Genomic DNA, 22,864 nt, shown 5'->3' on the forward strand with positions numbered 1-22,864 from the left:
TCATTTAAGCTGAATTACCAGAGTCCTGAATCATGTCATAGCAGTCATGATTCTCATCCCTGCCTGTTCCCTTGAGGCCTCTCTCACATGCTCAAAGATCAGCACGCCATTTCATCATCCTTTATGCCCTCCACCCAGGACTCACTTCTGGCATCAGGGTCATCACCTCCTGCCTGACCCAGTGAGGCCACACTGGTTCCCAGCTTCCTACAGCTTTGCCCAGCCCAACCAATGGCCCTGCTGAGCCAAGCCCACTTACAGGCCCATGTCCAGGCCCAGTCTCAGTCCCATTCTCATCCTGGTGCAGCCCTCTGCTGTCCCGCTTCTGGTTGATGAGATGGGACTAGCCCGGCTGACAGGTCATGCCAAGCCACTCCTATGGGGAGCCCCAGTGACAGTAACTCCTGAGGAACGCTAAGGGAATTGCTAATTCTCAGAGCATCCTGACAGACATTATGTACCAAAGTGATACTTCTTTCAGAGGCAACACTCATAGGAATACAAACACCCATACTGAGCATTAGGCATAAAAAAATGAGCAAGTAAAAGCAGTATTTGCTATAAATCAATCACTCAGCACAACTGCACTGTGATGCAGTCTGTCTATTCAGTCTATCACACTTGTGTGGACATGGAGAAGAAGAGAGAGTGTCTAAGAGGAATAGAGAGTACTTTTATTGTTTTGTCCTTTCCCAAGGAAAACACATACGCATGAATAACATTAGCTCTGTCACACTTTCCTAGGTGCAAATGAGATGCTACTCTCTTTACACTGCTGTTTCTTATCCTGTGTTGAGTCATGCAGTGTAGATATTTTATCCTCTTCATGTCTCTGCTGTAAGACCTCAGATCATGTTATCACTTTACAAATATAGCATATTAGTACATCTGGAGTGCTAGTCACGCTGTGGGGTTCAAATAGGTTTGGCTGGCCATGAGCTATGCTGCTGCTATAAACAACCTCAGTGTCCCAGATTAAATAACCACAGAGTACACCCAGGACTTCTGGACATTAGTGTTCTTTAGTAGCAGGTAAGTGACAATTTTGCTGGTTATTGTGTTTCTTCAGGTGTGTGGGGTCAAGGTAGGAAGTAGTGAAACTGAAATGTCTTTATCAGGTCTTTACTGCTGTTACTGTATTGTGGATTTTTAAATGCCAGTATATATGGGATAAATAGCTGAAAGCATTAATCCAAAGTGATGTATTTGCTGGGTGCCTTTAAAGATTGTAAGACTCATACTATATGTCGTTCCTCTAAGAAGATTTACATCTGTGACAAATCCAAACTTTATAATTTAGAGAGGTTTTCAAGACTTACAGCTACTTGCTCACTTCATGACTCAGTTGTAATGAACCTTTGCTATTACATCTCAAGGACATATGCTGGTGTGAGAATGATTTTCAATAAAAAAATGATTAGAGAGGCTGGTCATTTATCTTTGTTGTTTGCCAAAATTTAGAGTGGAACTTAGGAAAAACTATAGAGGTTCTGTTTCTGAAGGCCACTTACAACTAATCTAGCATGGTATAGAAAATCTCATTTGCTAAATCTTGCGTAAGCAAAACCTATTGTTTAAAGTCAAATGTTGTCATTATGACAACAGTTGCTACTGAGTATTTAGTGCTGTCTGTCACTGACATGTAAAGGTGTTAAAGTACTGACTAGTTTTCTTCTTAGTAGCTGTTAACTTAGTGAGCAGTTAACTTGAGAAGGTCAGTGATAGACAAGATGTATTAACCAAAGAGGTAGATCCTACTGGAGTTTCATCCACATTGCTCTTCACAAGAGTGAGGGTGAAGAACTGTTACAAGAAGGATGCCCATCTGTCTTTGTCACCTGTACCTCCTATCCAAATGCTTTGGAAAGTTTGTTGGGAAAGTCTAAAGATGTAGCTCTGGTCAGTGAGGAGAGTGAGAGAATACAGTGCTACTTCATGGCTGTGAGGTGGAGTTTGAGCCACTTAAGCTGGAATAACTTGGCTGCTGAAGTAGTTTAAAACATCTTCTCCTGCCTATCTAAATTGTTTGTGCTTGTCATCTTACATAAAAAAAACTGACTGTTTAGGAAATGCCTATGAGCATTTTACTCACAATATGTGTAAATAAGAAATGAATAAAAAGCTCAATGCTATAGGTCACTCATGGGTTTTCGCTTAGCTTCTACAACAAGGGAAAATGCAGAAGGTAGTACAGGATTCTTGTTAGATCACTGCATGGAAAATGGACACAGAATAAAAGGACATCATTAAAATTTTGGTTATTCTCAATTCTGTGGCTATTCTCTTAGAATTCTATTTCTATTAGAAAAGGCAATCTGAAATATAATTTATGAGATTATCATCCATACAGATAACTCCATGGACTGGTTCCAGTACACTGTACATGAAAGGTAACAATAGCAGCCCCATTTCCTGGGTTGGCCACAGTCCACTAGGCTTATGATGAATAAGTCAGTTAGGTGTTGCTAAAAGATCTGATGACATAGAACAGACCTGAGAAACTTGAGACTTTTCTCTCAGGTTTCTGATTAATTAAGATCTACTCATATATGAAAGCCTCCATATTTTGTTCACTGTATCTTTATTTGCAGTGAATCTTTGTAACTAATGAAGTAGGTAATCTCTAATTATTGGACAGACTTAGGCTTTCCAGGTTTACTTATAACAGTTCTTTCCACCTGTTGACTACAGTTAAATTTGTAGATTCAACAACCTTAAAAATATGTAATACACTTTTGAGCTCGCTGGCATCCCTTTGACAAAAAGGGCTTAAAATATAACCCCATTTTAAATACATCAGACACTCCTTAATCTTATGAGCATTATACTTTATTAATGCTCCGTGAAAAAATAAAGAATAGATTTGTGCCACTGTCCAGTGTTTTGTTATCTACACTGTCAACGGAAGAATTGCTTTGAATAATTAGTCAACTCACTTAAGCGCAAGGGGAATACATCTATAATAAATCCCCTCGCATATGTAACATCTATCATGCTTGATGGCAAACATATTAGTACTACAAGCATTGAGAAAGTATAAGGAATATTGTATTTCAGCTGCTAATTAATACATAATTAAAGACCTAATTAATGAATAAACTTGTGAAAAATTGTCTGAAAATCAAGGTGTGAAGAATGTAGTGATAGAGTTTGTAAGACAGATTAATTTACATCTAGAATATGAACAAATTAATGAAAACGGTCAGTAATTGTGCTGCAGAACTGAACAAAGATATATAAAAGTGTGCAGGAACAAAGCTCAGGAATTTCATGTATTCACGTATCTTTTTAATTTTTTGATGTTTGCAGTTATTCCTACCTAAAGAATAAGAAATACACTAAGATATGAAATCTTTGCTCTATTACCTGTGGTATATATGGTGCAAAAGTTTTTGTTTTTATTTTTTTTATTTTTATTTTTATTTTTATTTTTTTTGAGAAACAGGCTAATATCTTAATTAAGATTCTGTTCTTAAAAGCTTATTTTATATAAGTAGAAAACTCAAATAGATTTATCAGACCACTTAGGATTAAACCCTTTGATATGAAAAAATGATAATTTCTGAAATTAACTTCAGTGAAAGCTCTACTAATAGTTTGGAAGTATCACTGCCTGTGTTTATCTAGGAGTCGGCTGGCTTAGAATGTGCTCTTGAGGGAGCAAGAAGGAACATTTCAAACTCCCCAAACATCTAGGCTTGTGTCCAAATGTCAGGATGACTTTCTCCAGCCTGAAGTAGCTTGTCCCTTTCCACCTCTACTTATTCTGTGGTGTAACAGTATTTTCTGGATCTCTACAGACCAGTGCCTCCAGGGAGACTGGGGACTGCTGTGATCCCTGCCTATATGCTCCCTATACATGGATGCATATGTGATTTGAAGTATACAAACAAATTTCAATGTCTTCCCTAAAACAGACTATTAAATCTGCATATTTTGGTGAGTTTAGCTACAAATTTACCTGCAAATCCAATGTGAAGAATAATGCCCTGAGGGTATATAACAAGGGCTTGTTTCTTGTTTCCAACAGCAAGACTAGGAAGGGTAGAGCAGCTTCCTGTTCTGCAGTTCCTTCCATCTCCCAGAGTGGCATAGTGTAACACTGACCCATGTCTGAGCTGTGTTTGTTGTAAATTTTGAACGTTGTCCTTTGAATGTCCATTGAACAATTTCTACTGTTCTTTCAATCATAGCATATTTCTGTAATTTAATCTTTCCTTCATAATAAGTACATAAAGAAAGAAAGAAAGAAACAAACATGTTCAGATGCTATCCAAGTGTCAAGTTCTCTTGAATTACTTAAAGTCTCATAGGATAAATGACTTGATCATTCTGAAACAAACACTATGTGAGTCAGCTTATTTCCTAAGAAATTATTTGCAGGATTACTAGGAGACATGTTCACCCATATTTTCACCTGTGTAATCCAGGCAGTAATAAGATTACAGCAGGTCTCCTATAGTGATTATCTAAAAGGAAATATCTCAAGTGAACAAGACTGTTAAGCAAATTGAAGAATGAAAATGTTAACATTTTGGTAACTCAGCAAATGAAGGTATGCCTGGTATTCGTTCTGAAAGCAGTAAGGGCCCATTGAGACACTGGAGGGCTTTAACACTAACTAATATTGTCTGATTAGTAATATCAAAACTATGTTGTACAACTTTGAGACTAAAGAGAAGACATAGGTCTTATTCTACAAATGCACAGTGCAGACTTGTTGGCCATTATTAACACTGGTATTAAAACTGTTCAGGGGAGGCTAAACTGTCATATAATAAAACTAATATAATTTTGCCATCTGACTAGCTGTTTTTAAACCACTCAAGACAGAGATAACTTTGATAGACAGCAAAGAGCCATAGGAGACTTGGTATTGTCAGTCCTGGAAAGCTGTACAGTTTTCATATCTAAGAGCATTTTTTCCCCTGTGTTCCACTACTTTTGAAAGAAGATCTTGTCCTTAATTTTGTGTAGTACGCTCCTTAGTGTGACCATACATCAGTACAGTGCTAAAATTATTACAGAAATGTTGTATGTTGTTAATCCAGTGCAGCCTGTGCTTTGAAGTGCACTTCTGCGAACTTCTGTAGGATTTCAGTGTTACTTTTAGCATACATGTACTTAAACAGTTTGATTCTCAAAAGTCAGTGATGCTGTGGCATCTGGTAGTATATGAACAGCTTATTGAGATGAAGTTGCTTTAATATTTTAAAACCCAGTTGCTTGAGTGGCCTTTTGTAAGCACAAGCTTTTAACACTTCCAGATGTAGTGCAAATGATCATTTTCCGGCTTCTTCCTAAAACCAGTAAAAGAAACAAAACAGAAAAACAAACCAAAACAAAGAGTCAAAATCTGCATTGGTAACGGGGGCCAACGGCCAAGTGAGGACAGATTGAACTGAGCAGACATGAGAGAGAGTACTGGCTATTTTCAAAGATAGCTTGAAAATGTCTAGCAGGTCTGTGGTAGAGCAGTAAACGGGGTTGGAGATATCAGTAGCTATAGGGAACAAGGTTTTTAAAGAGGTAGCATACCAGATCTACTAAATAACAATAAATAATAAGTAATAAAGAATACAGATATTATAAGGCAGATACCTTCTTCAATCTGTGGTTTTTAAACACCTTAATGAATAGATTTAAATGTACGGCTTCTGGGTCCTCATACAACAGGAAGAAGAAAATCTGAGGCAGGTGCTAGAGAACTATCAGAATATCTTTAGGGGAATTTACAAAATAAAATAAAATAGAAGATAAAATAAAAATATTCCATGCAGATATCTAAGCAGATATTTTTACTACCAATAGCATTTGATGTTAACATTCAATTTTTTAAGTGAAAACATAATCACTAAGATCTTAGTTTCTTTTTGCCACCTTATCTTCCAACTGCTTCAGCATCAGTATCCTTATACACATGAAAACTGTCTTTGATTTCAATGGATCTATTTATATATATAATTGAATGAATAAAATGATTGCAAGTACTAAAAGTACTAAAGGCACAGTACTGTTTTCTTTCTAATATTGGAAATCTCACAAATGTCTGTAAAGTCACTTGTTTTGTTCTGTGCATTCAGAAACAATACATGGTAACCAGAAAATTAGAACTAAATACTGATTGAAAGTGTTGTTGTGTGATGAAGCACTTTTGCTCAACTTCAGCTAGCCCAGAGATCTGGGGAATTATTAAATTGCCTAGGGGGAGAAAAAAAAAAAAAAAAAAGGGCTTCAGGGTTGATATGAGGCCAAAAGTACAACAAGCAGATAGAGCTGCGAAGGAGAGGAGCTAATCTGGGTAGAACTGTAAATTCCTAGTTTAGAATGCAGAAAGGTGTTAAGGATTCTTTTGTGTGTGTTATTGATGAAAATAAGAGATGACCTAGACTTATAGTGAGAACAGAAGTTGTTACAATGGCCATAGTACTAAAAGGGATTTTTTATTTAAGCAAAGATAATGTTTATTTTTTCCTTTTCCCTGTTTTCTGATAAAAAATACAAAGAAAGGGAATGAGAGAAGCAAAAGGATACTTGTGTCCTCTGCTACTAGTTCAAGTTTATCTGGACTCTACTATTAGTTTGCAAAATAGTCCAAATATTTATTATTAGAATTCTTTTTCTTTTAACTTCAGTTACTTAAAACATACTTTGCTTAAAAATATTGCCTAAAATGTAACGTGTACCATCTTCTGGTACACACTTTTTTCCCACAAATGATTCTCTTGAAAACGGTAACTTTTTCTTCTCTCTATGTTACTGAGTGTCTTCTTCCTTGGAAAGTTCTGTACTTGCATTATGAAGCCTAGATCACTCCAAATGTAATGGCTCCTATTTATTTCCTTGGAAACTACAACAGATATAAAGAACACAGTAACACGATTTGATACAGCAATTTCTTAGCTACAAAACACTATTTTTCAATGTAGCTACCACTAATAGCTATGCATTTTCACCAGAAATGAACAAGAGCCTGCAAGCTGTGCTCATAATGATCTGCAGCAGCAGAGGTGACTCACTGTTTCACAGCTGGTGTCATGGCACTGTTGCAAGGAAAGTGTTGCCCACACAGTTTATTCACTTTATTGGCCTGAACAGGTGAGAGTCAGAAGGTGCCAAATCCGGAATATATGTTGCATATGGTAGGGCCAAGACTGGCAGTGTGCACCACGGTCTTCATACTGATAGGGGCCTTGTGTTACCACGCAGCAAGGGAAACCTTGTATTCTTCTCTGTCCTGACTCAGAAAGTGTGAGCTTCAGCTTAGTCAGCATTGTCTTATTCTCATATTGGTTCAATAGATTCTGACAGACTTCCATATTCTTCCTCCTCTTGTGTGAGCATTTGTGGCACCCACCTGGCACAAAATTTGCAATATTTCAGTGTTGCTACCATCATTTCCTCTGAAGCCAAGATTCAGCTCCGTATACAGTTCCCTGGTTGTAATCCATTGATTTGCATGGAAGAGCAGATTGAGACACTTCATTTCATGCTGTGACAGCTGTGCATGGCTGTCTGGAACATGGTTTATCTTGTTCTCACATCCACGGTTTGGTCTCTATGAATGATCAGCAAGCATCAGTGAATATCAATTGAACATCAATAGGTGCTTGGTTTTTTTTTTTTTTTTTTTTTTTTTTTTTTTCATGAGGAATTCAGTTCCACACCTCTACTTCACATGCACTTCCATGCAAGACAACATTTTGTCAGGCTGCCTCTCTGCTGCCATCACTTGCATGGTGAGAAAAGGATTATTGGTGGGAAGGTACAACCTCTATTGCCATGCCACTAGCATCTGCATCTGATGTCATAGACCAGCATAATAAAATAGGAGACATTACTTTTGTATCTCTCACACATTACATTGCCGAAGAGCCTTTCTTTCATGATGTGTTTCACTAATAATTCGTAAGACTGAAAGAACATTTGTAGAATGTTAGATAAGAAAGGTGAACTGATAATCTCCACCAGATTACAGATGTAGTTGTTACCCAGGGAAGATGGCATTAAACTGTCAACCACCTAATTATGCCTTAGTAGATGCTGTCTTCACATCATATTTATGGCTGTGTTCAATTTGAACAGAATAGTCCTCAGGAGTTTTGACTGGCACCTCTTACTTCCTAGCTGTATTCCTCTTGTGCCTGGTTTTACAATTGAAGAGAAATCCCAATGCATCACAATGTAATCCAATTTGTGGATGAAAATCATATGAACTTTTCCACCTTGAGTCTCTAATAAATCAGTGTCTTAATAAAGAACAGATGACTTAACCTGGCAGACAGGAAGGTGGGAAACAAGTCAAAAAAATAAAGTACTTACAGAATTCATTCAGACTTTGTGTTGATTAAGGCCATCTAGTTCCTACAGAGCTTGAGTGCTCAGCTGCCACTTCAAAGTCTCTCAGCAATTCAGCTCCTGCAATAGCCCTACCGAAACACTGAGCTATGAATTGTTCTATTAAAATGAATTAAGCCTGCAGAGTGACTGCAGCGACTGTGAGGAGGAAGTCCTTGCGCTGTTTCGTGGTTTGGACAGTTGGAGTGAGTGTTTTATTTTAGGTAATAACAGATGAAAGCAATTTTAAAAAGTACATCTGATTATAGATAAACCATTCAACTGAGAATAAGGTCATCATTCTCTTTACACTATTATTAACAGGTTTTTAACTTGTCTACTGTCAGCAGCCAGTATCAGATAAGCTATAAACTTATTTTTTGTGTAATTATTAGTGCTTGTGAATATAAACAACCTCTATGAACAGCAAAGATAGTAGACATAGAACCATACTAAGGTAAAGAAGACTTTGTCTTAAAAAAATATCTATCTCTTACGAGTATCTCTGTGCCAACATTTGGAATAGTCTTACAATTATGACAAATAAGGTGGACAGGTAGGAATCTTTCTTCTTAGTGTATGCCTGCATAATTCATTTTAATACACACTATGTGTCTTCCATGACATGAGGGTGTTTTCTGGCTCAGAATATATTATTCCTTTATATGTTGTGTGAAAAATGAGGCAGTTATGAAATTACAAGAGGAACAATGTAGAGGGGAGAATATTTTCTGCTTTTTCTTCAGTATTATAACAGAAAGACAGATAATAAATAGCTCCAACTAAAGGACTTAGAGTCTGGAAAAAAAAAAAGAAAAGATCTCAGAAGGTCTGAGAAAAGCGTAATAGCAGAAATCTTAAAAATATCCTGTAAGAGAAAGGGCACATTGCTTTCCCAATTATCAGTAGATATTTCAGTGGAGTTTCATTCTTTCCATTATTTTTTTAAGCTAATGAGTGGTATAATAAAAGTAGCATCTAGCAAAACCTAACCTTAAACAAAGTACTTTTATCTTGGTGGAAGTAATTATTTTTAAAATCCTTCGAACTTCTATTTTATAATATGTGTTCATGGTAGTTAGCGGATTACTTTTTGAAGGACTAAACTTGACAGAAGTCATTGGTACATGATGTAGCTGCATTTAATGAAAAAAAAAAAAGTGTTGTGAGGCTTGCACTCTCACCAGTGATTCCAAGCAAGAGACTAAGGGAGTGCTGCTTTACTTATGAAAATTTATATCTATACTTGTGTTAGTGATATCGAGGGTATTTTTTTTTCCTTTTGCCACTGAACCATTGCTACAGATTAGGAAGGAAAACTATATTGCTAGTCACACTATGTTTCATAAGGTTTAACTATAAGGTTTTCTCTTATTAAAGATACTATAGATTTTTTTCCTTGAGCTGAAAGACATTAGGGTTCTTATCTGGCCAAGCTCAAGCATGATGCTTATTAAAGGGAATGAGTACTTTATCACTGACTTCAGGAAAAGGAAGGTTTCTTGCAAGAAGTTTTTCTGTCTTCTTAGTTCAACAGAGAAAGATTGATGAACTAGCTTCTAGTTCAGTTCAGTTCTTAACTGCTCATTATCAGAACCTAATACTTTCATACTCTGAACTACCGGAAGGAAACTCTACATGTACATGTAAATTGGTATCATGTGTTCACAAACACTAACTTATTTCAACTATAGTTAATCTTTCACTGTATGCCTTAGGGCAGGTGTTTTAACACCTTTCACAGATAAGGATATATTTATGGACACAATTACTGTGGAACAGAATTCATGTGGGTTCATAAAGATCAACATGGTGGGAACTCAAGCTGAAGTGCACGATTTATGATTAATAAATAATTTATTAGTTCTTATAATGCTTGCTGCCTAGACTGCAAAAAAACACAAAGTCTTCAAACTATTTTCATCAGATTAGTAGTTCTTTACAACTGCGTCTTTATTTTTGAAAAGGAAAAGTGCACAGACTCCAGAAAATTCAAAATTTAGCTCTGGTCTGTAGTTGATTTTGTGTAGAAATCCCTTATATTGATCACTCTGGGCACAAAACTCTAGAAAAAATATATAAGCTAGAGAGCACATTGTATTACTATTATTTTGGATTCTCCTTTTCCCAGGTAGGTTTATTGAAACATGATGGTTCTGTTCCTTATTTTTTTCTTAATACTTGCATTAAGTGTTTGTGATGCCTTGTTCTTGCAGGAGAAGCTTAATGTCAGCAGTATGGGGCATCAGGTGATAATATTTGACTTTTCTCTCATAAGAGGACTCTGGGAGGCTCGAGTCAAGAAGAACAAAGAACGTCAGAAGAAAGAGAAAGAAAGATTAGAAAAAAGCTCATTAGAGAAGTAAGTCGACTATCCTGATTTCCTTTTAAATTAAATTCAGTATTGTTATCACAGAATCATAGAATGACTTGGGTCGGAAGGGACCCCAAGGATCATCCAGTTGCAACTACCCTGTCACAGACAGGGCCACCAACCTCCAGACCTGGTACTAGACCAGGTTACCCAGGGCCCCATCCAACCTGGTCTTGAACACCTCCAGGGATGGAGCATCCAAAACATCACTGGGCAGCCTGTTCCAGCACCTCACCACTCCCTCTGCAAAAAACTTCCCCTGACATCCAATCTAAGCCTTCTTTCCTTGAGCTTAAAACCATTCTCCCATGTCCTATCACTATCTATCCAAGCAATAAGTTGATTCCCCTCTTAATAATCCCCTTTTAAATACTGGAAGTCTGCAACAAGGTCTCCTCGCAGCCTTCTCTTCTCCAGGCTGAACAAGCCCAGCTCCTTCAGCCTGTCCTCACAAGGGAAGTGCTCCAGCACTACGATCATCTTTGTGGCCCCCCTCTGGGCCATCTCTGTTGGTTCATCTTTTCTGTTCTGGGGCCCCAGACCTGGATGCAGTACTCCAGATGGAGCCTCTCAAGGGCAGAGTAGAGAGGATCAACTACCTCCCTGTCCCTGCTAGCCACTCCTCTTGTGATGGAGCCCAGGATACCATTGGCCTTTTGAGCTGCAAGAGCACACTGCTGACTCATGTTCAGTTTTTTTCATCCAGCAGGCTGTGCATACAAATCAATGAGTACAGAAAAAGGAGATAAACAGTACTTCGTCGTGGAAGAGTAATTTAATTTTATTTGTGGCCTCCCTTTAGACATGCCCACTTTGTAGAATATAAAACATGAGCTATTACAGAAAAAAAGTCAGTTCTGTGATTATCTATGTGCTTATTAAAGTCCATATTAGGGAAAGAAGCGTGTATTAAAGCACTGTTTTCTATTTCATTGCTTAGATTCTAATGATGGAAAACAATCTCATATTGCTTCCTGAAATCCTGAATGCTACTGGAGTAACTTGATGTGATGTAATAATTTTCCTCAATAATTATTCTTCTCTACTTGTCATTTTATTCTTCATTTTTGGAAAGGGAAAGAGAGTGAAAATTTACTCTTTATTAGATATTTTGGAAGGACTGCAGCATGTTTGTCTTCTGTAAAAAAAAGCAGGTAACTTAAAAATTGAAGGCCAAGGAATTAAACATTTGAGTATGGAAATGCCAGAGTTCTTTGCCCACATTAGCTACCTAAATTTTCAATATGAAATGACACAGATTCCTCAGTCCAGTGCCTGAACATGTTGTAAAGATAGCAGTTTGTTCAGGCTCTTCCTCCAGTGCATCTTCTCTTCAGAATTTCCCCTTAAGTTCTTCTCTTAATTTAGACAAGCTTGTTTAACTTTTCTTAGCTATGCACTCCTTGAATGTAAAGTCAAAAGAAAACTTTCACTTATTCCCTTTTCACTGGCTTTTTTTTTCTCTCTTTCTCAATTCCAACTTCAGTGTTTTATTTGTACCTGAGCTAAAGTTTTACTTATCTTTATTTATTTCCTTTCTGAATTCTCAATTCAGAAATTTTACTAAGGAAGACTAAAAATCAAGCTGGGAGTGCGTAGTCCCAAGCGTGAATTAGAAGAACAAGTTGGGAGCAGTTCTTCCACATGAACTCCATGCATCGCTACATGTTTGGGGCATAGTGGCTGAAAAGTTGCATGGTGGAAAAGAATCCGGGAGTGTTAGTTGACAGCCAGCTGAACATGAGCCAGCAGTGTGCCCAGGTGGTCAAGAAAGCCAATGGCATTCTGGCTTGTAATAGTGTAGTCAGCATGACTAGAGAGGTGATTTTCTCTCTGTACTTGCCGCTAGTGAGCCTGTACCTCGAGTGCTGTGTTCAGCTTTGGGCCGCTCATGACAAGGAAGTTGTTTAGGCCCTGGAGTTTGTCCAGAGAAGGGTAATAAAGCTGGTAAAGAGTCTAGAACATGAGTCTTATTAGAAGCAGCTAAGGAGACTGGGATTTTGTAGTCTAGAAAACAAGCAGCTCAGGGAAAACCTTAGCACTCTCTACAACAACCTGAAAAGAGATTGTGGAGGGGTGGACGTTGGCCTCATTTTCCAGCAAATTGTGATAGGATGAGAGGTAATGGCCTTAAGCTGTGTCAGAGAAGGTTCAGGTTGGATATTAGGAAACATTTTCTCTCAGAAAGGTGGTGAGGCATTGGAAAATGCTGCCCAGGGAGATGGAGTCACTCTTCCTGAACGTGCTCATGAATTGTGGAGATGTTGCACTGAAGAACATGATCAGTGGTACAGTGGTGTTTGGTTGATGGTTGGACTAGATGATCTTGGTGGTCTTTTCCAACCCCAATGATTCTATGATTTCATGATACTATTTGTTATTTTTCTTTTACTGACATTTAATATAATGCTTGCAAGTGAGTTGAAAGATAAAAGTTGTGCTTAGCCACAGTCCCTAGCAAACTGTGGAAGAGTGTGGCAGAAGAATTGAAATTAAATTAGTCCATTTGAAACTGAGGAAAATGTTACTCATCTGTCAGTAATATTAGTCTGGGCTGAGCTCCAGTTTAACTGTGCTGCTCTTGTAAAAATTCCATAGGATTATTTTATGTTCCTACATGGCTAGTGGTTCTGACTTAACTATCATTGAGTAGTACTTAACTGGTGCCATGTAGTTATGTCTACTCCTTCCATACTGGTGTAGAGGAAAGAGTGCCATTTAAATGAAACTTCATTTCTTCACTTAAGATGCTTAGTTTTTTACTCAGGACTTCCTATACTGACATTGAGCAGTGAGTAATTGTAGAAGGAAGAACCATTCAAACAAAACTGAATTATTCTTCAGTTACTAGGATAACTTTGAAACTCATAGTAATGTCTTATAAGGGTATGAATACGTCTTTTCTGACAAGTATAAATGACATGTAATAAGCCTTGTTACAGTTAATCAGACAATTTCATGATTGATGTTGACATACTGGAGTAGCCAGATGAGCTGGATCTTGTCTGGGTCCTAAACCCAGAAAAAATATTTTGTATGTGCATACTCCCACCTAAAATCCACTAGACTTTACTTGACTAAAATTCACAAAAAACAGGCTTAACAGACTTTTTTTTTTTTTTTTTTTTTTGTAATCTGACTACAGTGGTTAAATTAAGATCTGGAGGAAGATAAAAATAGTTTATTACTATTTTTTATAGTAATAAGAAGCCATAAACTTCAGGAGAGCTGTAACTATCTCACTTGTTTGTCATATATGGGTCCTGGAATATCTGTAGCCTTTAAAGTGCCAAGATGTGAAATATAATTTCTCTAGAAGAATATTAGCACACCTAAAAGCTGATTTTTTTAATGTGTTTATACATGTGTGTACACACTCACACATATACATATATGTGTGTGTGTGTATATATATATTTCTTTTCTGAAGATCTGAAGATTCGTGTAATAGCCTTCAAGGCTGGAGAAGAGAAAACTGAGACGGATCTTATCAATGTTTATAAATATCTAAAGTGTGGGAATCAAATTTCTGTGCTGTGCAGTGACAAGACAAGGGGCAATGGTCAAGTACCGGAACACAGAAAGCTGCAAATGAACATTAGGAAGAACTTTACTGTGGGGGTAACAAAACACTAGAACAGACTGTCTAGGGAAGGTGTAGGGTCTCCTCTGGAGACATTCAAGACCTACCTGAATGCTTTGCTGTGCTATCTACTGCAGGGAAATGCAGGGAACCTGCTTTAGCAGAGAAGTTGGAATGGATGGTCCCCAGAAATGCTTTCCAACCCCTCTGATTCTGTGATACCAAAATAGAATAGATCCATTTGATTTGAATTCAAATATAGCATGCAAATTACTGCTGCATAATCTTTGGTTTAATATACATATTGGCTTGACAAAAATTACATCTCCAGAACAAAAAGACTCATGTTGATTCATTTGGTTAATGCATACCACAAGAATACAAGCAGGGATTGTAAATGTAAATATATCATGTCTTCATTCGTATGAAATTGTGCGTGTTTGTTGCTCAGTTACTGATTGACTTTTCACCTGCTCAAAATGTGTTTGTATGTAGTATTTAGCCTGGTGACCATAAGAGAGCATTCTTTAAAAGCTTAAGAAAGCACGTAGCCATAATTTGATATATGAATAATGGAGAAATTTACCATAGGATTTCCACATTAGTGAGTGATATTCATGCTGAATTCCTCACCGTATTTTATTTTTGTCTATCTTCTATCTGAGGTCAACATTTCACCAACTAATTTGATATTTTTTGAGCATTGAGTATTTTTTGTTATGTGCATTTTATTTTTTTCTAACATTGTATCATTTTCTCCTGAGTTTTATGTTCTGTATGTGTTACTAATAAAGTGTAAGAGGACAATGTATTCTTCCATCTTTAACACAGTTCTCTTTTTACCCTTTCCTATAGCATCCATTGTGGGAGGGTAAAATCTTAGATCTAAGCCTTCTACACTTCTATTCCTAAGGTCCTTGGTTCAAAAATGCTTAATTCTTTGGTTCAGTATGAAGGAATTTAATAGAAAGAAGAGTGCAGTACTGCAGAGTTAAACTTCACAGATGAACTGAAGAGCTGCATGTAAAGAACTGGAGGAGGATGTGAGAAAGAGCAGTTGTATATGAAGCTAGGATTATCTAGAAGATTTTAGAAAAGAAAAATGCTGGGGTTTTGGTTCTTTTCAGTTTCTTCTGTTTAATGGTTCAGATCCTTCTTCTTCTTTTTTTTTTTTTTTGTTGTTCTCTTCCTGAGGGATTCAAGTCAGTATTTTTTTCTTCACACTTCACATTCCACCCACCTTACAAAGTAATAGAGAGATTTTATAGTTAATTAGATCAGTAGAAAATTTTTGTTAAAATAATGAGTAGGTATTTAGGGCTTATTTACTTTTCTTATAATATATGAAAATGTTATGTATTAGCTTTTTGTATTGAACTCTTGATATTGCATTGCCTGCTTTCTACTTTATTAGTGATCTCTGAATAGGCAAGATCAACTATAATATTGAATTGGCTGTCATGTCAGAGCATGTAAAAGAGGTGTTTCAATTCTCATATCTCCTGATAAGGAAAATCCTGCTGTTCTCTTCCAGGCTGCAGCTGAAAGGAATATTCTTTGGTAGGGCTTCCTAGTGCAATTGCATACATGGGAATATGTCCTTCTGTAATTAGAGGTAAATGATGCAGCTTCTTGAAGGATGGGCTAAGCAACTGTCTCTGCTTTAACCCATTTTTTATTGTTATATCAAGTATCTTAGAAAAAGATTTTGAGATGCTGTTGGAGTCTTTCTTGAGTATGCTGGTAACTTCAGTTTCCCTCTTGAGATTTCCTGAGCGGAAATGTTTTAGTAGGTTCATTTTTTGATTGGCCACTTTTTCTTCCTTGCTCACTTACAAATCACTGTGCTATGTAAAGCAGTTCACAATTAGGCACTAACAGAAGCTGGGATATTAGCTTTAGAAAACTTTATTTATTTTTTATTCTCAAGCCTATTCTGCTGACCCCTTAAAAGTTGTCCAGATTTTCACTTATATAGAGCATACTGATCTCTCTAAGAATATTGAAGCCAAGGGTAAGTTTAACTGTTCTGCAGATTTCTTAACAACCTTCTCTCTTAATAACTTATTTTTACAGAATCACAGAATTCTTAAAGTTTTAACTTTTTCTTTCATATATTGATGTTATTGCTCCCACCATCTTACTGAGAGACTTTCTACTTTTGATATGCTTGAAATTATTTTCCAATTTATTTTATACTTTTGTTCATCATTTTGTGACCTAATTTGTCTTTTTGTAGTTTTGCATTTAATTTGTTGGAGTTCTACTTCCTTCCCATTCTTTATTTAAACACAAATGCTATTTTCTCTTTTAGCTTTTCTTTGGTTCCAGAAATAACAGGAAAAAGTTATCTTATCATTTGAATGTAGTTACTCTGAGTTTCTGCTGTCTTTCTGCAGTGAGCTACACTGTTAACTAATTTGGGTATTATATGTAGTTTATCTTCTTAGATATCTGTAAACAACCTTTTTTCTTATTTTTTCTTTATAAGGATTTTGCATAAGAATATTAGCGGTTGTTATTACAGAGGCATTCTGTAGTTCCCTGATGACCCATGTATTTGTATTTGCTTTGCTCGAAACCAAGTCATGTCTCTTGTGGTCTCTCACACTAGCTGCTCTGATAAGGCCATGTGTAATAAAGAAAGTGTCTGCATTGTGTCAGTGTTCTGTGGATACCTGAATTCTACTGTTGCTGTGCTCTCCACCTTCTGCTCATTCCAGAAACCCCTAATTTTTCAGTAAGTGCAGCAATTCGCACTAGGCACTTTAATGCCTAGTAATACCCTTTCAGTAATACCCTTCCTTAATTAAGCAAGCAAAATGGTTCTTATTTGCTTATTTTTATATCAAATTATAAGTTAAATATGACTTTCAATGTACAGTGTCATATTCCTGAAAATTTACTCTGCTATTCCTTATGTCTTATTTCTTATGTCTTTCTATGAGTATCAAAAATTGCATATTTTTACCATGTTTTCAAGATATTTCTTGCATTTATTTTTGCAACTGATTCCCTGTACACAATTTAAAACCAGATATTGTGGCTCATATGGCATTGTTTCAACAGTTTAACATTTTAGAGAAAATCCCATGCTTCACTAGGAATATGCTTATAGGTTTAGTTACTTCCTGCTTAAACTTTACACACTTACATCTGCTTCCCTTTCTAGGACATGCCATTCATTACATTCCTAAACTGAACTTTATCCTCATCTTTTGTTCCCATCTGCACTTGTCAGTTTTCTTCAAATCTTTAGCTTGAAATTTCTGCCAGAGGGTGCAGATCGCATAATTGAACCTTACATATAACAAGAATCTAGCATTCCATACGTGAGAAAAGATTTATGCCACAAGGGGCTTTGCAGAGTTTTCTTTTGGTATAAAAAAGGTTTACTTCTGTTAATCAGCCTGTTTCTTAATTGATTAAGCTAAAATAAATCTCTCTTAAAATAAAGCATGACCTTTTAGCACTGCGTAATTATATGAAATTGAACTTGTTCCCACAGTTATATGGGTAACATTTTGTCCTGGAGCTGAGCCTTAAGTTACAATGAGGTTTAAACGGAAATTAGTTCCTTTTCTTTCCTAAGGTGATGTTAGAAGAAAATGTTAAAAAAATGGAAGTGGATCGTTATACTTGAACAGGAAAGGGCAGAAAAAAGGGAATATATTAAAATGCTTTCTTTTTTAACTGCAGATTTTGCATATATTATCAGATCACTGTTTCTGTATGCACATAACTTGTTCTTTAAGAATGTATTTCCTATCATGTCTCTGTTTAATTTCATATGTAATAAAGGGCATATTTCATGCTGAGTTCTGTGACAATGGGCTCAGTCTTTACATCGCTGTAATTCCCAGGAAGTCACTGTCTGATTGTAACTATATTAATTCCTGACTATCTGAAATCTATGTCAGCCTAGAAAATCTAAGTATGACTCCAAGAATGCATTTGTTTTTATAAATACCTTAGGTGTGTGATTATCTTTTTTGTAAGTTATTTGTGCAAAAAAATCTGATTCTCATAAACTTTCTCGCACTATTACAGGATAAAGCAAGAATGGAATTTCATACTGGAATGCCGGAAGAAAGGCATTCCCCAATCAAAATACCTCAAGAATGGCTTTGTGGATATTGATGAGAAAATCTTGGACACATATGGAAAGACTCCTCAGCTACAGAAGAGGCTTAATCTGTCAGATGAAAAAAATAAGGAGAGAAACAAGTTTATTTTTCAGCTTTCGGGAGAACAGTGGACGGTAAATATAATGGCAAGCATGCTGTTATTGTTAGGGAGTTTAAGTAGCTTGACACTGTAACTTTTAATGCTTCCAAATGTTTCTTCATTGCCTATACATGTTATAATGATACTGTGTTAGGACTGACAAAAATGTTTTGTATGTCACACTGCAGTAGAGGTTTAGCTTTCAAATATACTTATTTTAAATTTTCTACTGATATATGAAGTCTAGTCCTCTCAAAAATTGTGGGAGCAAGCAGTCACATTACAATAAAGTATCTTTCTCTATAATTTCCTTGTGAATGGAAGAAGGTGAAAATAATATTCACCTTTGAATTATTTTTGTCTTCTACTAGTTGGAAATCTGTTTTCTTGCTCTGATTCTATAACTTTTTTTTTTTTTTCAAGTTGTGTTCTAATCAAAACTAATGTTAGAGTCAATGCACAATGGTCTTGTAAAAAGAACTTAGTTTTTCTTGTTAAGTATTACGTAAAGTACAAACTTAAAAATGAGTTCTGGTTTAGTGCTAGTTTGAAATTCAGAAAAAGTGGAGTTAGAGTTTGACCAAAGTTCTCTGGAGTTGTTAAGGATTTGACTGAAATTTACTTAGAATACATACTGCTTTATTAAAGAGACAGTAAAATTAGAGATTTGATTTTTGTTCAGTTTATAATTTTGAGATAATTATTCTCAATTTTTCATTATGAAAATTGCAAATTAAAAGGTCAAACAGTAAGGCCAGTAAATGCTATGGAAGCAATTGTTTTGGTTGACCTGAAATACAACTTTGTCCCAAACTTGGATACAAAGGTATATTCTTTGGTTCCTTTCTGATTCTAGTTCTCTTCTGAACAAACAAAAAGTAAAAATTCTAGTTCCTATCTAGCTCTAGTAAGGAGAGCATTTCTTCATATGATGCCAGTCATTCAAATGGTAGAATTAGTTGCTGCAGAACTGTCATGTCTTAGGTTTCAAGACCTTGGATAATTACAGTGATGTTAAAGCTGTGTAGTTTCATATCATACACTTAACTACAAATATCTACATCATATCAAGGAGTGGAAAGCTGCTAAGAGCTTTCTCTTACTTGCTTGCTTTTACCAAATGGTTAACATTTTAGTCTGCCATATCAAACAAGGTTTACACTAGGAGGCAAAAAACAAACACATGTAATTTAATGTTTTTCATGGCATTCAGGTACGATTTGTCTTGTTGAAAGATTATATAACTTATTATTATTATTTGCCCAAATCAAAGACAGAATCAGACACAGCATCTTTTTCTCTATCACTCTATTAAAAGAAAGTACAGGGATAGAAAATGATTTTGCAGACTATGCAACCAAAGCTATACTGGTTGACAACTTCTGTGTAAAAATGTCTGTAAACACATCAAAATTTTTTACAAACAGCCTGTATTTTATTTAGCTAGGAGTGGTAGTATCAATAACATTCTAGTTTCTGTCACAGATTTTGCGCATAAGTTCATCACTGACTAAGTTTTGGACAATTAAGCACTCAGACAGTAGAATGTATCAAAAGTGGGGTTGCCTATGTAGTCTTGCAAGCATATAATCAGTTTGGCTTCCAATTGAGTAATTTCTTAATTTGGCAATGGTAAACAGAAAAGCCCTGCTATGTGTCCATTTGGGAACTAACTGCTGGCTGCTCTTTCTCTCTCTTTTTTAGCCATTAGTATTTCTATTATATTTCTACTTTTACCAATGAAGCACTGATATCTCCTCCTGACAGTAGACATATCAAACTGTATATTGTTGCTCTGACTTACAGAGATAAATTTGGGAACTGCTTTCTTCTGGGATGTATGAATTTTCTTTCTGAGTGCTGTAAAGTTAAATCTCACAGAAAAATAATTGCCAGCAATAGGGATTTTGCAAGAAGAAGGTTGCTTTGCTGTATCTTTATGAGGTCACCAAATAAAGTCTCTCTGAAAACTTCGGCAAATGAGAAGAGCACACAAACAATCTAATGGAGTTATTTTTAATGTCAAATTTCATTGTTAAACTAGAATAGTAGCTTTTACTGGATATTCATCAGTACTCATGTTTTCTATGAGGGCTACTCCAAAGTGCCTCCTGTTTCATTATGTTGGCCAATGACATCAGAAGCAGATGGCGGTATGGCAGTAGAGGTTGAATCTTCCCACCAGTATTCCATTACATTTGTTATCGTGTGACAGATGGCAGCAGAAGGGCAATCTGACACAGTGGCGTCTGAGATAGAAGAGTGTATGAAGCAAAGGTGTGGAACTGAATTATTTCATGCTGAAAAAATTGCACCAACTGACAATCAGTGGTGCTTGCTAATCATTGAAGACCAAACAGTGGATGTAGCACAATGAGGCAGTGGGTTGTATATTTCAGCAGTGGTGAAGGGGATGCAAAAGACAAGCCATGTTCAGACTGGCCATGTGCAGCTGTCACACCATGAAATAAAGTGTCTCAATCAGCTCATCCATGCAAACTGGTGGACTGTTACCAGGAAACTATATGGAGCTGTATGTTGGCTTCAGTGCAATGGAAATACTGGTGGCAACATTGGAATATTGCAAATTTTGTGCTAGGTGAGTCCCACAAATGCTCACACAGGAAGAGAAAGAACACTGCATACAGGTTTGTCAGGACCTATTGAACTAGTATGAGGCTGAAGGAGACAATTTCTTGGATCATACCACTACTGCTGAGGAATCATGGTGTTATCACTGAGAGCCAGAGTCAAAACAACAGGAGTGTGAATTCTCCATCACAAAAAAGTTCAAGATGCAGATTTAAGTGGATAAAGTCATGTGCACTGTGTTTTGGAATAGGAAAGGTGTGATCCTTCTAGATTTTCTGAAACCTGGACAAACTATAATGCTGATCACTACTTTGCTACACTGACTAAGATGAAGGCTCATGCTTCCAGAGAAGAAGATGGTCTTTATTTTGCAGCATGATAACACCAGACCCCATATCAGTCTGGAGATCATAGAGCACTTTGCCGATCTTGGCAGGACTGTCCTACCACACCTACTGTATTGTTTGGATTTAGTATATTCTGACTTTCATCTTTTTGGGCTGATGAAAGTTGGACCGGGGAAATATTTTTCTAGCAACAATGCCGGAATAGCACAGTGAAATGGTGGGTCACTTCTGCTGGAGCAGATTTTTCCAAATGTGGCATGGAGGCCACATGTTCATTGCTGGCAAAAATGTTGAAAAACAGTGTTTTGTAGCTGAGAATTTGTTCTATCAAATTGTGTTATTGTTCTCTTTGTATCCATTGTTCCATGGAAATAAAAAGGAGGCATTACTTTCACCTATATGGATAGTGAAAATGTTACAACAAAGATGCTACTTACTGTTTCATGCTTTAGGTCTATACCGTATAGCAGTAGATGTGACTCAGTGATTCAGCACTGTTGAGTACAAGCTCAATAATGGGTACAAGTAATTTGAAAATCATCTGGAGAGTGGTCTTAAGAAAATCATCTTGGATCTCCTTTGGAGAAGCTTAGTAGTAGAGGAATTCAGTGTAAATCACATAAATTGAATTCCTAAAGGGAATTCTGTCCTTCAGGGTATCAGTGCCACCTCTGTTCCACTTCTTAAATGTCATGGAAATGATACTGTATTTTAATTAAGTGGAGTCCTGCTGTTCATTTAAATTATAAAGTAATTATTTTATCATCTCTGAGACAATTATTCATATAATGAATATTAAATAAGTTGGCACAGACTTTTAGATAAATAGAGTAGGACTCAATATTTTACAATATATGATCGTAAGGAAATGTATTCTATATATGCAGATCCACTTTTCCTTGTGGAACAAATTCTTAATGCTTCACTTTTAGGCTAATTTGAGCCAGCTGATGTCTCAGGTCAATATAGTTTTATTATAATAGTATGGTTGCACTGGAAATTTTCTAAGCAAAAATACTATAAGCAATACCAATATCAAAACTTTACCCTTGTGTAATTTAGCTTCAGTGAGTCTCTCTGAATCTTAGAGTAAACTGATTATTAGTTTGGCCGTGCCTCTTCAGAATGGGTAGATTCGTGGTTGATAACTGCAGTAATGTAATAGCTTTACCTTTGCCACAGCTCCACCTTGAAGAGTCTCTGTGACGGCACACATAAGTTTCAATGACCTTTGGCTCCTTTTCAGTATACCAACCTAATGTTTATGTCTCAACTGTCTACATCCCTGTGTGGTGCACCTTGGCAAGATAGGGACAGTGATTAATTAGTACTTATATTTAACTGTTGATACAAGAAAGTAACAAAGAAGATTTTAAAATAACAAACAGGCTTGTTTTATAATTT

The 22,864-nt window shown here is 36.3% G+C and overlaps 1 protein-coding gene across 2 annotated transcripts in view; it reads left to right on the forward strand.

The window, feature by feature from the left end:
• The first annotated feature begins 894 nt into the window (after window positions 1-894).
• The window catches only part of LRRC2 (leucine rich repeat containing 2), a 62,608-nt gene continuing 40,638 nt past the window's right edge, over window positions 895-22,864 (forward strand). The window contains exons 1-3 of one of the 2 annotated variants that reach the window (XM_085213530.1): window positions 895-1,032; window positions 10,554-10,699; window positions 18,345-18,555. In XM_085213530.1, coding sequence (XP_085069656.1) covers window positions 10,575-10,699; window positions 18,345-18,555 — 336 coding nt within the window. In that variant the 5' untranslated portion in view covers window positions 895-1,032; window positions 10,554-10,574. Of the gene's footprint in view, window positions 1,033-10,553; window positions 10,700-16,913; window positions 17,035-18,344; window positions 18,556-22,864 lie in introns of those variants that run through there. The other variant, XM_085213531.1, reaches the window with a different exon arrangement.

This window comes from Meleagris gallopavo, chromosome Z, assembly GCF_905368555.1.
Source record: "Meleagris gallopavo chromosome Z, MGAL_WU_HG_1.1, whole genome shotgun sequence".
Lineage (NCBI taxonomy): Eukaryota > Metazoa > Chordata > Aves > Galliformes > Phasianidae > Meleagris > Meleagris gallopavo.